This window comes from Cricetulus griseus, chromosome 9 (genome assembly GCF_003668045.3).
Source record: "Cricetulus griseus strain 17A/GY chromosome 9, alternate assembly CriGri-PICRH-1.0, whole genome shotgun sequence".
Lineage (NCBI taxonomy): Eukaryota > Metazoa > Chordata > Mammalia > Rodentia > Cricetidae > Cricetulus > Cricetulus griseus.
In genome coordinates, this window is record NC_048602.1 from 4678031 (window position 1) to 4694708 (window position 16678).

The window sequence follows — 16678 nt, forward strand, 5'->3', positions numbered from 1 at the left end:
CCAGGGAGGCCCAGGGGAATGTTCTGGATAGAGAAGGGACAGTTTGGGTTCACGTTTACAGTTCTCAGGAGATGAGGCAGTGAGGTGCTATGCACACACATGTATGTGGGGGCTTGGAACTGGCAACCCGGAGCAGGAAGGAAGTGGTCAGCAGTGAAAGGAGGGCCTGGGATGAGGGTGATGAGACAGGGCTGCTGTGTGGAGGGGAGGAGGGCCTGGGATGAGGGTGATGAGACAGGGCTGCTGTGTGGAGGGGAGGAGGGCCTGGGATGAGGGTGATGAGACAGGGCTGCTGTGTGGAGGGAGGAGGGCCTGGGATGAGGGTGATGAGACAGGGCTGCTGTGTGGAGGGAGGAGGGCCTGGGATGAGGGTGATGAGACAGCGCTGCTGTGTGGAGGGAGGAGGGCCTGGGATGAGGGTGATGAGACAGGGCTGCTGTGTGGAGGGGAGGAGGGCCTGGGATGAGGGTGATGAGACAGGGCTGCTGTGTGGAGGGGAGGAGGGCCTGGGATGAGGGTGATGAGACAGGGCTGCTGTGTGGAGGGAGGAGGGCCTGGGATGAGGGTGATGAGACAGGGCTGCTGTGTGGAGGGGAGGAGGGCCTGGGATGAGGATGATGAGACAGGGCTGCTGTGTGGAGGGAGGAGGGCCTGGGATGAGGGTGATGAGACAGGGCTGCTGTGTGGAGGGGAGGAAGGCCTGGGATGAGGGCGATGAGGAGGGGCAGACAGGCTTTGAAAGACACGGGCCAGCACGGATGTGGTGGATACAAAGGGGTAGGTGTGTAGAGAGGCTGCAGGGGGCCCAGTGTGGAGGTCAGTGCTGGCATGGCGGGCTTGCCCAGTTCTCACACACTATTGAGCTCTTTTCCTCTGTAAACAACACCTCGTCTTAAACCACTACCAGGAACTGCCCTGGCAAGATCCTGAACCACTTCCTGTTCTCTTCCTAGAGCTGATTTCGTACTGTGAGCATTAGCCATGCTACCAGGGACCTGGGTGTGAGGGCTGGGGCTCTTGCAGCCTCGAGAGTACTTTGCAGAGGCCTCACTCAAGTTGGGGGTCCACGGAAGGCTTTCTTGGCAGTTGCGTTCAGTCTATAGGATCTCGGTTACCCTGAGAAAGCCCTGTTCTCTCTGGGCTACCGGCCTCCCACGGCCTTCCTCCAGCTCGTGCCAATTAGCTACGTCTAACAGAGCGTGTGCAGTCTTGCCTGCCAGTCTGAAAACCTATGCACTTCCTTCAATGCCCAGCTCTGGACCTTGGTATCTCTCTTTGAAGGTCTTAGATAATCTCTTCCTGAACAGTCTCCCCATTTTCTGTCAGATGGCCCACTGATGCCAAACCCTACAGTGCTTAAGAGACAGATGGAGTGGAGTTCTGTCCTACACTGAGATTCGGAGAGACAGTGACAGTTGCCCATGGTCACACAGCAATAATGCCTTATAAACATGAATGCCAAGCACAATGGCACAGCTAGAGGTGGTTTGGCTCTTCGGGGACATACTTTGGACTTGGATCCCAGTGTGCCCAGGGTTCAAGAAGTGACTGCAGGCTGAGTCACTGGAGATGCGTGATTTAACCTCTCTGGGCCACGGGGGAAAAAGGGGCACCATGTTGTGTGTCAGAGACGGAGACTGAACACTGGGCACATGGCGGGTGACAGCTGGGGCTTGGCTGTGAGTATGTGCTGAAAGAACTTGAGAGTCATTTCAAAAGTGGGTGCTAGATGCGTGCTCATTTAACAGATGGGGAACCTGGGGCTCACAGAGGTGGTTTCACGTGTCCACGATCCCAGCCAGGAAAGGGTAAGACCACTGATCTTATTGTTTTCCTTTCTTTTATGTACTTTTATTTTCTCTGTGTGTGTGTGCATGGGCATGTATGTGTATGATGTAGGTGTATGTTGTGTGTGTGTGTGGGGGTGCCTGGGCACATCCTGGGGAGGACCCAGAGGAGGATCTGTTTTATTCCCTAAAGATGGGATTTCTCACTGAGCCAGCAGCTAGGCTGATAGCCAGCAAGCCTAGGCCACCCTCCCGCCTCTGCCCACCACTACACCTGGTGTTTGGCGTGGGTAATCCCAACTCTGGTCCACACGCATGACCAGCAAGTCCTCTCACTCACTGAGCCATCCTTCCAAGGTCACTATTTCAAAGTTAGGTTGCCAGGCATGCTGATTCATGGCTGTCATGGTAGCACTCAGGAGGCAGAGGCAGGGGCATCACAAGTTTGAGGACATTCTGAGCTTCGTGGAGAGACCTTGTCTTAAACTAAACAAAACAAAACAAAACAAACCATAGCTGGGTGTTGGTGGCATACACCTTTAATCCCAGCACTCAGGAGGCAGAGGTAGATGGATTTTTGTGAGTTCAAGGCCAGCGCGGTCTACAAAGTGAGTTGCAGGACAGCCAGGGATACACAGAGAAACCCTATCTTGAAAAATCAAAAATCAAAAACAAAACAACAGCAAAAAGAAAGAAAGAAAGAAAGAAAGAAAGAAAGAAAGAAAGGAAAACAAAAAACTAAAAGCAGAAACATGACCAGGTATGTGGCACTTGTCATCCTAGCTCTAGGAAGGCAGAGCAGGAAAACGCTCACTAGTTTGAGGCCAACCTGGTATACAGGGTGAGTTTGATGCTGGCATTTCTATGTAGCAGGACTTGGTCTCAAAATACAAATAAAACGAAACAAAATACCGGGGGAAAACCAAAGGGGTGGGTGAAATAGGTTCAGCTAAGTTTTAAAACTTGTGTTCTCAACCTCCCAGGGACAAATTTGATCTTGGAGCTGGGTCTTGTGGGAAAGAAGGTTACCAAGAGGGCAAAGATCAGAGGTCACAGACACCTCAAAGTTGTAAGAATTTCTGGAAAAGTTAGTGGGAGAGAAGGCCTGGGGACAGGCTAGCAGGAAGAAACAAAGGAAGTCCAGAAGTGCCTTGTCACTGGAGAGGAGCAACTGCCAGGTCCGGGGAGGGAGGCAGGGAGGTGGCAGCCGGCCGAGCCATACCCACTTCCCAGCTGGAACCCTTGGGGAGCCAGACACCTGGCTGTCCACGCGACATGAGCGGGACAGACCTGCCAGCTGCCTAGCCCTGGGAAATGGGGCTTGAGGCACCACAGGCCCAGGCCTGATAAGGTATTCTCCATTCCCCGGTAGGGTACTGGCCCAGTGCCCAACCCTTGCTGGGCTGAGGACAAGCATGGCAGTGACCCTAGCTTGGTATCTGTTGCAGGTGTCCGGACAGCTTCATGCTGCTCCAGGCCCAAGGTGGCGGCTCTCACTCTAGGGACACTGCTGCTGCTGACAGGCATTGGGGCTGCATCCTGGGCCATTGGTGAGAGCACCTCCCTCCCCCAGCTCCTGAGGTCTCACCTACCCCAAGGGCTGCAACCTGCCTGCTCTCACGTCTCCCTTCTCCACAGTGACCATCCTACTACGGAGCGACCAGGAGCCGCTGTACCCAGGTGAGCAGAGCAGGCCTGGGTCCCCAGGGTGCCGAGGAGGAAACTCATGAGGGGAACTCAGAGTGCTCTTGGGACTGATAACTGTGTCTGTGCTCGATGCCTGCATTGCTGTTGAGCAAAAGAGTTTTGTCTGTAGCTCAGGCTGGCTTAGAACTCACCCAGGATGGCCTCAGATTTGTGCCAATCCTCCTGCCTCAGCTTTACGATGATGGGATTACAGGCAAGAACCACTGTGCCCAAGTCACAGGCTTTAGTCTGGAACTCCCATCCAAGCACTACAGACCCAGGCCTGCTTAGCTTCCGAGGTCTACCTTCCCAAGGGTGTGGTTGCTCCCCAAGCCCTAGACAAGTCACCCACGAGTATTCTGTGCAGCTGAAAACATTTTCTTTTTGTTTGTTTTGGTTTTTTTGTTTGTTTGTTTTGAGACGGAGTTTCTCTGTGTAGATTTGGAGGCTGTCCTGGAACTAGCTCCTGTAGACCAGGCTGATCTCGAACTCACAGAGATCCGCCTTCCTCTGCCTCCCGAGTGCTGAGACTAAAGGCATGCGCCACCAGTGCCTGGCTCTGAAAACATTTTCTTTTTCAAGTTTTTGAGAAAAGGTCTTACATTGCCCAGCTACCCTCAAGCTTACTATAGAGGACCCTAGACCTCCTTGCCCTCCGACCTCCGCCTTCCAAGTCCTGGGATTACCCAGAGTACATTGCCACACCTAGCTGAAAACTCCATTTAAAAAAAGGGGGGGGGCTCAAATCGAGGCTGAGGAGATATCTCAGTCAGCAAAGTGCTTGCCTTGCAAACATAAAGACCTGAGTTCAAGTCCCAGAACCCGTGTGAGAAAGCGGAGTATCAGGGAGCAGGTTTGTAATCCCAGCACTGAGGAGGTAGAGACTAGGGGCTCCAGGCAGTGCGAGATCCTGTCTCCGAACCACGGTAGACAGTGCCTAGGGAATGATACCCAGTGTTGCCCTCTGCCCTCCACATGCAAAAATACACACGTGTACCTGTCTCACATACATGCACGTGTGCACACATACAGAGTCCGAATAGGATTAGGAATTACCAAAGTGCATCGCCCCCAAAGAGAGAAAGTTACGTTTTCACTTATGTATTCACACACACATACAGCCTTAAAAGCCTTTTGCATGTGGGGCTGTTATTCCTCCCTTTTACACAAGGGGAAACTGAGGCTTGGCCATATGATGATATGCCCTGGACCACAGACCTCCTACCATGACATAAATTATGATGGACACATGGATACCATGGACACATGTAAGTCATTCCAGAAGGACAGGATGAATTCCGTAGGCTCCCAGTCTGAGGACGTAGCGGCTCTCCCTGTCCTTTCTACACATGGAGGCCAGTAATGATGGCGTCAGGAACAGCTGTCAGACCTGTGGGTGTGACTGCGCATGAGGAAGGAGCGGCCACAGAAACCCCAAGTGGAACGAAGGGATGAGGCTTCCCTGAGGCCACCTCTGTGACTGAGGAAAGCGGAGTGTGCCTTTTTTCCCGAGGAAACATGATTCCAGATTTGAACAGTTGGCACTGGACTCGGTCGCCCTGACTGAACTTACAAACACTGACCTCAAGGCCAGGCAGGGACCAGCCTCGAGGCTTGGTGGCTTTGGCTCATTCCGTCCTACCAGAGCATGTTTTCAAGTAGAGTGAAGGCATAGGCAGGCCAAAGGCTCAGCATGGTAGCACATACATAGCCCCATGCTCAGGAAACTGAGACCGGAGGATTGTGAGTTTTGAGGCTAGCCTGGGCTACACGGTGAGACTCTGGCTCTTATCCAGGTCATAGCAACCCAGGCAGTCAGGTGGTAGTCCTCAGTTACTTGTCTAGAAACTGCTGAGTTAATTGCCATAGTGAAAGCTTGCACCCCAGGCTTGGCTGCAGTCTAAGGCTATCTTCATCCCAGTGTTTTGCATACGGGGGAAACTGAGGCTCTGTGAAGTAGGCTACCTTGCCTAGGACCATAGGTGAGTAAGTAACAGAGCAACAGATCAGCAGGCCTTACCGTTCCACATGGCACCAGGATGGAATCCCGACCCTAAAGACTCTTAGGACCTACAGTTCACCTTGGCTTGCAGAGCTGTCTCTCTGGACTCTAGTCTCAGGGTTTCCCCCTGTTCCCTACATACCCCCCTCCTCCAGAGTCATCGCCACCTTTCCCATCATCTTCACCCCTCCTCCTTTGCAGCGCTGATGAGAGAATTCAGGTCTTAACTGCTTAGCAAGGGTAGAATCACACCCCCGATCCTCACTGGGGGATTCTAGGCAGGGGCTCTACCACTGAGCCACCCCCCAGCCCCTCACTGGGGGATTCTAGGCAGGGGCTCTACCACTGAGCCACACCCAGCCCCTCACTGGGGGGATTCTAGGCAGGGGCTCTACCACTGAGACACACCCCAGCCCCTCACTGGGAGATTCTAGGCAGGGGCTCTACCACTGAGCCACGCCCCCGCTCCTCAATGGGGAATTCTAGGCAGGGGCTCTACCACTGAGCCACGCCCCCAGCCCCTCACTGGGGGATTCTAGGCAGGGACTTTACTGCTGAGCTGCTACACTCTCCCTCCCCTCCTTTGTAGTTTTCTTTGTGAAACAGAATTTTTGCTATGTTGAGCTGACCTTGAACTATCGTTAGACCTGGACTTCTCTTGTCTTAGCTCCCCGAGTAGCTGGGATCCCAGGCTGCGCCCTCAGGCACTCCGCTGTCCTCTTGCCCAGGCAGAGTTCACCAGCCCCCACCCTTCCATTATTTCTGAGCTGGGCTCTCTGAGAACTTCTCCTTCCTGATCTGGGACGTGGGGTGAGCAGAGCCAAGTGGGAAGAGAGGAGATCGTTGTCTGGCTTATCCATGCAGGGCTCAGCTTTTAGCCAAATCTTAATCAAAGGGCTCACCCCTCCTTGAACGAGCCCTCCCTAAAGCTCACACTGCATCCCCTGCCACCCCCATAGCCACCCAGCTGTCTGTAATGGAACCCTCACACCGACACTCTATGAGCATTCAGAGAAGGCAGAGATGTTTTGTTTATGGGTCGGGCTGTCTGTGGCACATAGTAGGTGCTCAGGACCTCTCCCCTTAAGAACAAGCATATAGAAGAAGAGTTGGAACTAAGCCTGCTTGTGATCGATCCTAGTGCTTGAGAGGCTGAGGCAAAGTGATTGAAAGTTTGAGGCTAGTCTGGGCTGAGTAGCAAGACCCTGTCTTAGCAAACCAAAAAGAAAAAGAAAAACAAACAAACAAACAAACAAACAAAAACAAAGCACAAAGACAAATTGAAGAGAACAATAAGCCAATGTAGAAAGACACTAGCAGGGCTCTGGCCAGTGTCTGCACCCTGTGAGTAGCACTTTCTAGAACGCTGAAGTATGGAGAGCACAGACAAGAAAACACAGTGTTGACTGTATCCCCACTTTAATTCGCTCTGGGATCTTCACACCTCTAAATAGATCTCACAGATCGGTAAGCACACCTGGCAATGTACTGCACGTGTAAAGTGACAAACAGCACACAGAATATGGCTGTAAAGCAAACGGCCTGTGGGTGCACAGCCGTGACAGGCAGCCCCTCAGAAGGCTGAAGCAAGAGGGTCGCAAGTTCCAGGCCCTTGTCTTCCTAAAACCAGAAACAGACATAATAATAATAATAATAATAATAATAATAATAATAATATAAAAAGCTTGCATTTGCTGTTTCCCTTCTCCCACTTCCAGATCTTCCCAATGCATATTCATAAAAAATTCACCTTTTCCCCCCCTAAGGCCCCCATAAGGTTAGAAATATCTTGAGCAGTTATAAGAATGATGCCTCCTGACTCCAAGCTGCTGTTCTTGTCTTGATCCTGGGGGTCAGGATGGCAGGCACCACTCAGTGGGAGCTGTCAGCCAGTCCTTAATGGAGGCCAGAGATGGAGGCTGTATTTACAGCAAACCGCACCAGCAGCTTTTAGTCTTGCTATGGATGAATTTGTGCTGGGCAGAGAACATGGAAGCCAGCAGGCAGTCTGAGTTCACATCCTGGCTGGCTGGTTGTTAGAACAAGTGTTTCCTTTGGTGGTTAGTGCACCATCTGTGAGATGTGCATGTGATTTATTATTTCTTTTATTGATGCTAGGAATTGGACCAAAGGCCTTAATCATGCAGGCAGGGGCTCTACCACTGAGCCATGCCCCCAGCCCCTCACTGGGGGATTCTAGGCAGGGGCTCTACCACTGAGCCACACTCCCAGCCCCTCACTGGGGAATTCTAGGCAGGGGCTCTACCACTGAGCCACGCCCCAGCCCCTCACTGGGGGATTCTAGGCAGGGGCTCTACCACTGAGCCACACCCCCAGCCCCTCACTGGGGGATTCTAGGCAGGGGCTCTACCACTGAGCCACGCCCCCAGCCCCTCACTGGGGGATTCTAGGCAGGGGCTCTACCACTGAGCCACACCCCAGCCCCTCACTGGGGGATTCTAGGCAGGGGCTCTACCACTGAGCCACACCCCCAGCCCCTCATTGGGAGATTCTAGGCAGGGGCTCTACCACTGGGTGAGGATGCCACCCCAGCCCCCCTTTTACATTTTATTTTGAGACCCTTTTCCCTAAGTTACTTAGGCTGATCTTGAACTCACTCAATAGCCCAGACAGACTTTGGACTTTTGATCCACTAGCCTTGGCTTCCTAAGTAGGTGAGATGACCTGAGCCTAGGTCTCTGCCTACAAAATAGTCCCAGAATCCAGCGTCATTCCCTGTGCTGCCCCCTGCTGGCCTAGCCTCCATCCCTGTCACACTGAGGTCATAGTCTGGGCTCCAGTTCCTGCCCTGAGGTCTGCTGCCCCCATCAGCAGCCAGAAGGAACTCATGCATCCCTGAGTCAGGTCAGTGTGTGGCCCCCACCCCCAGCTCTGAGTCCTGGACCAGCGGCATGTTGATCCAGCCGCAAGCTAACTCTGCCATCCTCTCCTGCCTCCTGGCTGGGCTGTTGCTCACCCAACTCCCCGCCTCAGCCTTCAGATCTCCACTTTCTGTTCTCCAGTTCCTCTGGCCTACTTCTCTGTCGGCTCTCAGCTCACAGCAAATTTCTCACCTCCTCTATTCCTCGTCATCGCTCATGAGGCACCCTCCCAGCAAAGCTGTCCTTGCCTGCCCACTTACAGCAAAGTGCAACGCCACCCCCACAGCCCAGAGCCCCGCTCCTTCTGTTGGCCTTGCCTGCCTCCATGGCCCCTTCTGCTGCGACACAGGACACGTTTCCGTTATTTGTCCTGTTCATTTTCTGTCTGCCCTCCTGGGCTTTGCACTCCATGCAGGAAGAAATTTTGTGTGATTTTTTTATCTACAGCCTAAAATAGTACCCAGCATGTTCAAAGTAAATATAAAGAAACACCCCTAAGCGGTTTGACCTGACTCAGGTACGAACGGGGCTTCTCTGACCTTACAAAAACAGATGGAGGGCCAGGGAGCATTGGCCAGCCACACAGACTGTCCCAGCCACCCTCAGACAGAAGCAGTGCTGAGGCTAGCCTTCTGCTGCAGTCCTGCCCTGGGTTACGCCGATTTCCTCCCTCCCTCTCTCCCTTTTCCCCTCTCCTTCCATTCCATCTTTCATTCTGCCTGAGACATAATGTAGCCCCGCTTGACCTCAAACCCACAAGCCTCCTGCCTCAGCCTCCCAAGCGCTGGCATAGCAGCTGTGTTTTGTGCCTGGCTCTTGTCAGTTATTAGTGGTGTATTGGCTGGGTGACTTTTGATATTTGAAACAGGGTCTTCTAATTCTGTAGCCTTGGCTGGCCTGGAATTAAATGTGTAGCCCCACACTGGCTTCAAACTTGGGACAACTCTCCTGCCTCGGTCTCCTGAGTGCTGGGATGGTAAGTGGAAGCTATCCACCGAGCTAAGGTGACTTGAGTCACTGAGCCCATCTCCCAGGTTTTGCTTGGGTGCTCCTCTTCCTCCTCCTGTGTTTATTAGTATTTTAGTATTCGTTTGAGACAGGGCCTCTCTACCAAGCTCTGTAGACCAGGCTGGCCTCCAGCTCACAGAAATCTGCCAGTCTCTCCCTCTTGATTGCTAGAACTAAAGGTGTGTGCCACAACAGCTGGTTAAAATATATAGCCCAGGCTACTGTCCAACTCATGACCCTTCAGCAAATTCTAGGCTCATGTGCCACCATAACTAGCCCTCCAGTTCAGACTGGCCTTGAACTCATGAATCTGTAGTTTTCACTTTCTGAGTGCTAGAATTACAGGCATCGGTCTGCCCGGTGCCCCAATTCCTCCTCCTGCCAGGCCCCTTGTAATTCTTCTTTTCTCCAGGTCACACTTATTTAAATGTTTTAGTAACCTGGTGAATTAGCCAAGGGTTTCTGGCCCCTCTGGCAGTTCCCCAAGCTTGGCTGAATCTGGGCCTGTTCATCCACGGTGCAGTCTCTCTCTCTCTCTCTCTCTCTCTCTCTCTCTCTCTCTCTCTCTCTCTCTCTCTCTCTCTCTCTCTCTGCTTTCTCCCCGAGTCAAATGAAATCATTTCCCTGGTTCTTGGTGGCTGAGGCAAGTGCCAGTAGCTTAGGCATCCCAGTGGGGAGAGATACCCACTAGTGAAATCCGCCTCGTGGTGGGTACCGATCCCACCCCTGGGCGATGGCAGGACCTCAGGCGGCCAGGGAAGTAGCTGGTAGTGGGCCACTGTGGGAGCCAGGCTTGGCCCTGTCGCCCTGCAGTGCAGGTCAGCCCCGGGGACTCGCGACTCGCAGTGTTCGACAAGACGGAGGGGACATGGAGGCTGCTGTGTTCTTCACGCTCCAACGCCAGGGTGGCGGGGCTCGGCTGTGAGGAGATGGGTTTCCTCAGGTACCCGGGTGGCCCTCGGGGGAGGGGAGGGTGCAGCGCGGGCCGGGAGGGAGGTGGCTCTGACCCGAGCCCCGCTCAGGGTCCTGGCGCACTCGGAGCTGGATGTGCGAACCGCGGGCGCCAACGGTACGTCGGGCTTCTTCTGCGTGGACGAGGGCGGCCTGCCCATGGCTCAGAGGTTGCTGGATGTCATCTCTGTGTGGTGAGCAGGGCGGCTGCGGGTGGCACTGGACCCCTAGCCTCCACGTGTCGTCCTAACTGGTCGCTTGTTTTGTCTCCGACCTTCCCAGCGACTGCCCCAGAGGCCGATTTGTGACCGCCATCTGCCAAGGTGAGACCGTGGCCTCAAAGCCCTTCTCTAGCTACAGGCCAGCACTGGCGCCCTGGGACCCCAGGGTGGAGTGTGTCCCCACAAACTGCCCGGGACCTCCACATGTCCAAGGTTGGGGAGAGCCCTGTTCCCACAGACTGCTGGGACAGGGCTGTGCGACTGTGCCCTAGAACTCAGATCCCTGTCATTTGAGCCTCCCTTGTCCCCTATCCACAGACTGCGGCCGCAGAAAGCTGCCCGTGGATCGCATCGTGGGGGGCCAGGACAGCAGCCTGGGAAGGTGGCCATGGCAGGTCAGCCTGCGTTATGATGGGACCCACCTCTGTGGGGGATCCCTGCTGTCCGGGGACTGGGTGCTGACAGCTGCGCATTGCTTTCCAGAGTGAGTGTTCCCCACAGTCCTACCAAGGGTGGGGCAGGAGAGAGGTCTGCAGAGGCCGGGCCCAGGGACTTGTCCCTTCTGTCCCGGCAGGCGTAACCGGGTCCTGTCTCGATGGCGGGTATTTGCTGGTGCTGTGGCCCGGACCTCGCCCCATGGCATGCAACTGGGGGTTAAAGCTGTCATCTATCACGGGGGATACCTTCCTTTTCGAGACCCTACCATTGAGGAGAACAGCAATGACATCGCCCTGGTCCACCTCTCCAGCCCCCTGCCTCTCACGGGTAAGCCTGGCAGCCCAGCCTCAGACTGGGGACTCCGGAGACTCTGGCATCAAAGCAGGGGCCCCGAAAAGCAAAATATATCCATCTTCGGGTTTCCATGGTGATAACAGACCCATCTTGAGGGAGCGCAAACTGGGCATTAAGGCTGGAGAGCATGAACGCTAGATAGAATGGCTGCCATACACAATCACCCGAGCCTCCCTTGGTAAAGGAGTCGGGTCACTGTGACCCAGTGATTCCTTTCCAACACGGAAGAGATGGTCGCCCTTAATAGAGCCATTCAATTATAGTAGCCTGGGCATGAAGGCATATGCCTGGAATCCCAGCACTCAGGAGGAGGAGGCAGGAGGGTCAAGTTCAAGGATAGCCTTGGCCACCTAGCGAGATTGAGGCTAGCCTAGGCTACACAAGATACTCTAACAAAAATATAAATAGCTCACCCAGGTAGGACAGCAGTTAGGGGTGGAGATGTTACAAACAGGTAAAGGATCGGAGGTTTTTTGGGGGGAGACAAAGTGTTCTAAAGTGAAGCATGATGGCGGTTGTGCCAATCTGGAAACACGCCAAGGCCATCGACTCATTTACACCTTAGCATGGAGACTTACAAGGCGCGTGAGTTATGGTGGTGAGGAGCTGCAGTAATTGCCAGCAAGGACGCGCCCCTCCAAACACCACGCAGAACTACAGCGTGTGGAGAGGGGCTGGAGAGAGGTCCCAGTGGTTAACGGTACTTGTTATTGTTTTTGTTTGTTTGTTTGGTATTTTGAGACAGGGTTTCTCTGTGTAGCTTTGGAGGCTGTCCTCGCACTCGCTCTGGAGACCAGGCTGGCCTCGAACTCATAGTCATCCGCCTGCCTCTGCCTCCCGAGTGCTGGGATTAAAGGCGTGCGCCACCAACGCCTGGCCGGGTACTTGCTATTGTTACAGAGGGCCCGCCTTCGGTTCCTAGCACCCATGTGCAGCTTCTTACGACTGTCTCTACTCCCAGCTCTCTCTGCTGGACTCCACAGGCACACACACACACACACACACACACACACACACACACACACACACACAAATAAATCTTAAAAATAAGTATGGAGATGGGGCTGGAGAGATGGCTCAGAGGTTAAGAGCACTGACTGTTCTTCCAGAGGTCCTGAGTTCGATTCCCAGCACCCACATGGAGGCTCACAACCGCCTTAAATGAGATCTGGTGCCCTCTGCTAGCAAGCAGGCAGAAGACTGTATACATAATAAATAAAAATCTTTAAAAAAAAAAAGTATGGAGAACCAGCTGATGTGACACACGCCTGCCCTCTAAGCCCTGAGGGGAGGTTGAGGAAGAAAGATTGTGAGCCTGAGGCCAACCTGGGCTGTGTTGAGAGGCCCTTTCTCAGAAGGTCCCAAATCAATAACTACATAGATAACAGTAAATAAATAAGAGCAGCGATGCGCTGACCTTGGGTGCAGCTCTGTGTCGCATGAAATCATTTTGGTCCCAGACAGAGCATCTTTAAGACTGGTCCTATGAGATGAGGTGGCCTTGTGACGTCAGAGTCATCTTACTTTGCATGAAGGGGCCTCTTAGGATCCGCACACAATGACAAAATTCACCCGAGGACACATTTCTCAGAGTGTCTGCTTGTTGCTAAGGGACCGACCGTGTGCTTGCACGGGCCTCTGCGTGTCCTGAGTCTGGACTCCTTCACTCTCCCCCAGTCCTCCAGGGTGGTCCCTCTGTTAGAGCTGTTGGTTGTGTTCTTAACCGAACTATCCTTATAAATACTTCCTGTTTTCAATACCCCGTCCATTTCTCACCACAGTTTCTGCAGGGAAATAATTTTGTGTGTTGGCTCTGTTTTCATTCAGTGCTAGGGGGGCGACCCCGGGATCTTGTGGACTGTAGGCAAGCGTACACCACTGAGCTCTGTAACTCCAGCTGGGGCATGATGATTGCATTTTGTATCGAGGTGCTGAAGCAGAGGGAGGCTGAGTTAACAACATGGCAACAGCGAGGGCTGCCAGGACTGCCCACGTGTGCTGTGCGATGCACAAGGAGCCTCCATCTTAGGGAAGCCAATGTCAGCCGAGGCCTGTGTGTTCATTAGGACAGTTTTCTGACAGGTAGAAGCCAAGCGTCTCAAGGGCAGGGTGTGTTTTCCTGTTTCCTGCTTCTGAGCTGGTTATAGTCCCGGGGCCATGGTTAAGAGCCCAAACTTGGGGAATTGAGCTAACTTTGGCTCTGGTTCTGAGTATGCCACCTGCTTCTATGGAACTTTGGACAGGTGACTTGGCCTCCCATCCCTCCTGAGGCAAAGGTCAATCCCAGCTCCCTGGGACAACCGGGGATGATGAAGGCTCCATCGTGGCAGCGATAGGGTGCGCTGAGTTTGTGTGGAAGGGTGAGGTGGCCACATAGCTTCGTCCCACAAGGGACAGACTGACTAGTGGGGACTGGACTGGTGTGTTCTCTCTTACAGAATACATCCAGCCGGTGTGTCTCCCTGCTGCGGGACAGGCCCTGGTCGATGGCAAGGTCTGTACTGTGACTGGCTGGGGCAACACGCAGTTCTACGGTGAGTTCTGGGTCCTTCCAACCACACCATTAGGCCTGAAGATGCTACCGGGTTGGGGGGGGGTGGGCGACTCTCAAAGGGACCCAAAGGCCATAGGGTGGGCACTAGGAGGGGAGGGCTTGTTTCCCAATTCTGGCCACCATACCCACATCTCCTCAGGCCAGCAGGCTGTGGTGCTCCAAGAGGCCCGGGTCCCCATCATAAGCAATGAGGTCTGTAACAGCCCTGACTTCTACGGGAATCAGATCAAATCCAAGATGTTCTGTGCCGGTTATCCTGAGGGTGGCATTGACGCTTGCCAGGTGAGGGACACAGCGGGGCAGCCCCCGGGCCCAGCACTATAGAGAAGGGGCCAGGCTAGGGTAGTAGGCCACAGTGGCCTCCAGCCAGGTGTCCCATCCCGCCCACCAGGGAGACAGCGGCGGCCCCTTTGTGTGTGAGGACGGCATCTCTGGGACGTCAAGATGGAGGCTCTGTGGCATCGTGAGCTGGGGTACGGGCTGTGCTTTGGCCCAGAAGCCAGGAGTGTACACCAAAGTCACTGACTTTCGGGAGTGGGTCTTCCAGGCCATAAAGGTGAGTTGGTATTGGGTGGGGCTGTCTGGGACTTTACTAAGGAAGGCAGAAGTTTGAGGGAAACGTGTTTGGGCCTACCAGAGGGCACTCTAGCGCACAGGTGGGTCCCCTCTGGGGAAGGGGCAGAGTGTTGGGAGACCTTGGAAGCCCATGGCTCTTTCCCTAGACTCACTCCGAAGCCAGTGGCATGGTGACTCAACCGTGACCCAGCCTCACCTCTGCCGCTGTGCACCACACATGCCTCCAGAGCCGGAGTTGGCTGACAGCTCCAGCCCCGCATGGTGGGCTCCACAGTGGGCCTCACACGAAGCAGTTTTCTTCACAGACTCAGTCCACAGGTCCGAGGACTCTCCTCCACAGTGGCCGGCCCACTCAGTCCTGGGGCCACTCGGCCTCAGCCTCTCACCCCATGTATATATTACTCTGTCCTCTTGGGCTGCTTCCCGGGCACCCCCATGGGGATACTCTTTAACTAATAAAGGTGGTTTTGATTAATGGGTCTCTGAGTTTACAAACTTGAGCAGCAATGTGGACATTTTTTTTTAAAGCTTTATTTATTATGTATACAGTGTTCTGCCTGCATGTCTGCCTGCACACCAGAAGAGGGCACCAGATCTCATTACAGATGGTTGTGAGCCATCATGTGGGTGCTGGGAATTGAACTCAGGACCTCTGGAGGAGCGGCCAGTGCTCTTAACCCCTGAGCCATCTCTCCAGCCCCCAATGTGGACATTTTGAGAGTAGCAGACAGGACTGAAGGCAAATCTGGATGGGATTGGGACCCCCAATGTGAGAAAGCATTTAAGCCAGCCGTGGTGGCTCACTCCTGTAATTCCAACACTTGGGAGGATTGTCGCAAGTTGAAGGCTAGCCTGGGCTACATAGTGAGTTTCGGGCCAGCCTTGGCTACACAGAGAGATAGATCCTATTTAAAAAAAAACAAAAAGGAGGGAGAAGTGGGGGGGGGGGTAGGGTGTTAAGTGTCCAGGAGAATCTGACTTTAGGCATTGCTCAATCCAGCAGCTCTCAGATCGCCTTTATTTTATGTCAGTTTCATTTCCAAGCAGGCCTTCCCACAACCAGCAGAAACACACGTCATTTCTTTGTAAGCCAGGGTGTGTGCTGTGGACCAGGTTCAGGGTGCCCAGCAGGGTGGAGGGGGGATGGAGTGTTCCTTGCATGAGGACACCAGAAAGGGGAGGAAAAAGTCCCAAGGAGGCCCAGCTTCCAGTGGTCAGTTGGGTCATGTGACCTTGTTGGACTACCTTTCACCTGAAGTCCTGTCTGGGGCTGGGGGGCTGGGTCTTCAGGAGCCACAAGAGAGAGACTGCTCTCACTGCTTTGTGAGAGACTTTTTTTAGCTGGAGAGACGGCTCAGCAGTTAAGAGCGCTGGCTGCTCTTCCAGAGGTCCTGAGTTCAATTCCCAGCACCCACATGGTGGCTCACAGCCATCTGTAATGAGATCTGGTGCCCTCTTCCCAAATGTAGTCTCTATATGTAAATAGAGCACCTTATACATAAAATAAACCTTTGAAAGAAGAAAGAAAATGAGTCATTTCGAGCAAAAATGGACATCAATTTCCAAGAACAATAAACACACCTGCTTTGGGGCAATAGAAAAGAAACCCTCGTGGGACAGAGAGGGAGGGAGTGACACGCCCTGTAAGTACAGCTTGAAGCACCCGCCCCTCAGCACCCCTTCCTGCTTCTCTTGTTCAGGGTCCCCTCTTCCTCTGCATCTGCTGATCTCTGTGGCAGTGCAGGTGGCCACCAGGGGGCACTGCTGTCCTGCCGCTGGAGAATTCAGAGCTCTTCAGGCTTAAACCAAAAAGGGGCTCTCTGCTCAGTGAGTGGCAGGAGTGCTCAACAGACGTCGTTTCTCAAGATTTTTTAAATTTCTTTTAAATTTTTTGCTTTTTAAAATTCTAAGTTTACTTTTGCTTTTTTTTTCTTCCTTTGGGGCTTTTTTCTTTTTGAGACCAAATCTCACTATGTAGTCCTGGCTGTCCTGGAACACTGAAAATCAAGCTAGTTTTGAACTCCTAGAGACGTACCTGCCTCTGCCTCCCAAGTCCTGGGATTAAGGGCCTTGCCACTGCATCCAGCTTTTTTTGGGTAGGGGTGCTGGGGCAGGATCTCCCTATGGAGCCATAACCGGTCTGGTACTCTATGTGGACCAGGCTGGCCTTGAACATGTGACAACCCTGCCTGAGCTTTCCCAGCGCAGGGATTCAGCAG

At 53.5% G+C, this 16678-nt stretch overlaps 1 protein-coding gene across 1 annotated transcript; it reads left to right on the plus strand.

Moving 5' to 3' along the window:
• The first annotated feature begins 1729 nt into the window (after positions 1 to 1729).
• On the plus strand, positions 1730 to 14644 carry Hpn (hepsin). Its single transcript, XM_035449474.1, has 12 exons — positions 1730 to 1808; positions 3236 to 3337; positions 3426 to 3467; positions 10179 to 10308; positions 10388 to 10510; positions 10599 to 10639; positions 10856 to 11021; positions 11112 to 11302; positions 13768 to 13863; positions 14023 to 14165; positions 14275 to 14439; positions 14606 to 14644. The coding sequence occupies exons 1-12, from the start codon at positions 1730 to 1732 to the stop codon at positions 14642 to 14644; spliced, it is 1317 nt and encodes a 438-aa protein (XP_035305365.1).
• The last annotated feature ends 2034 nt before the right edge of the window (positions 14645 to 16678 follow it).

Bases quoted from the DNA above. Each gene is read 5' to 3' on its own strand.
- Hpn (XM_035449474.1), top strand. From the start codon at position 1,730: ATGCGTGCTCATTTAACAGATGGGGAACCTGGGGCTCACAGAGGTGGT. The intron at 1,809-3,235 runs GTAAGACCACTG...TATCTGTTGCAG, and splicing joins ACGATCCCAGCCAGGAAAGG to GTGTCCGGACAGCTTCATGC. The intron at 10,309-10,387 runs GTACCCGGGTGG...AGCCCCGCTCAG, and splicing joins GAGGAGATGGGTTTCCTCAG to GGTCCTGGCGCACTCGGAGC.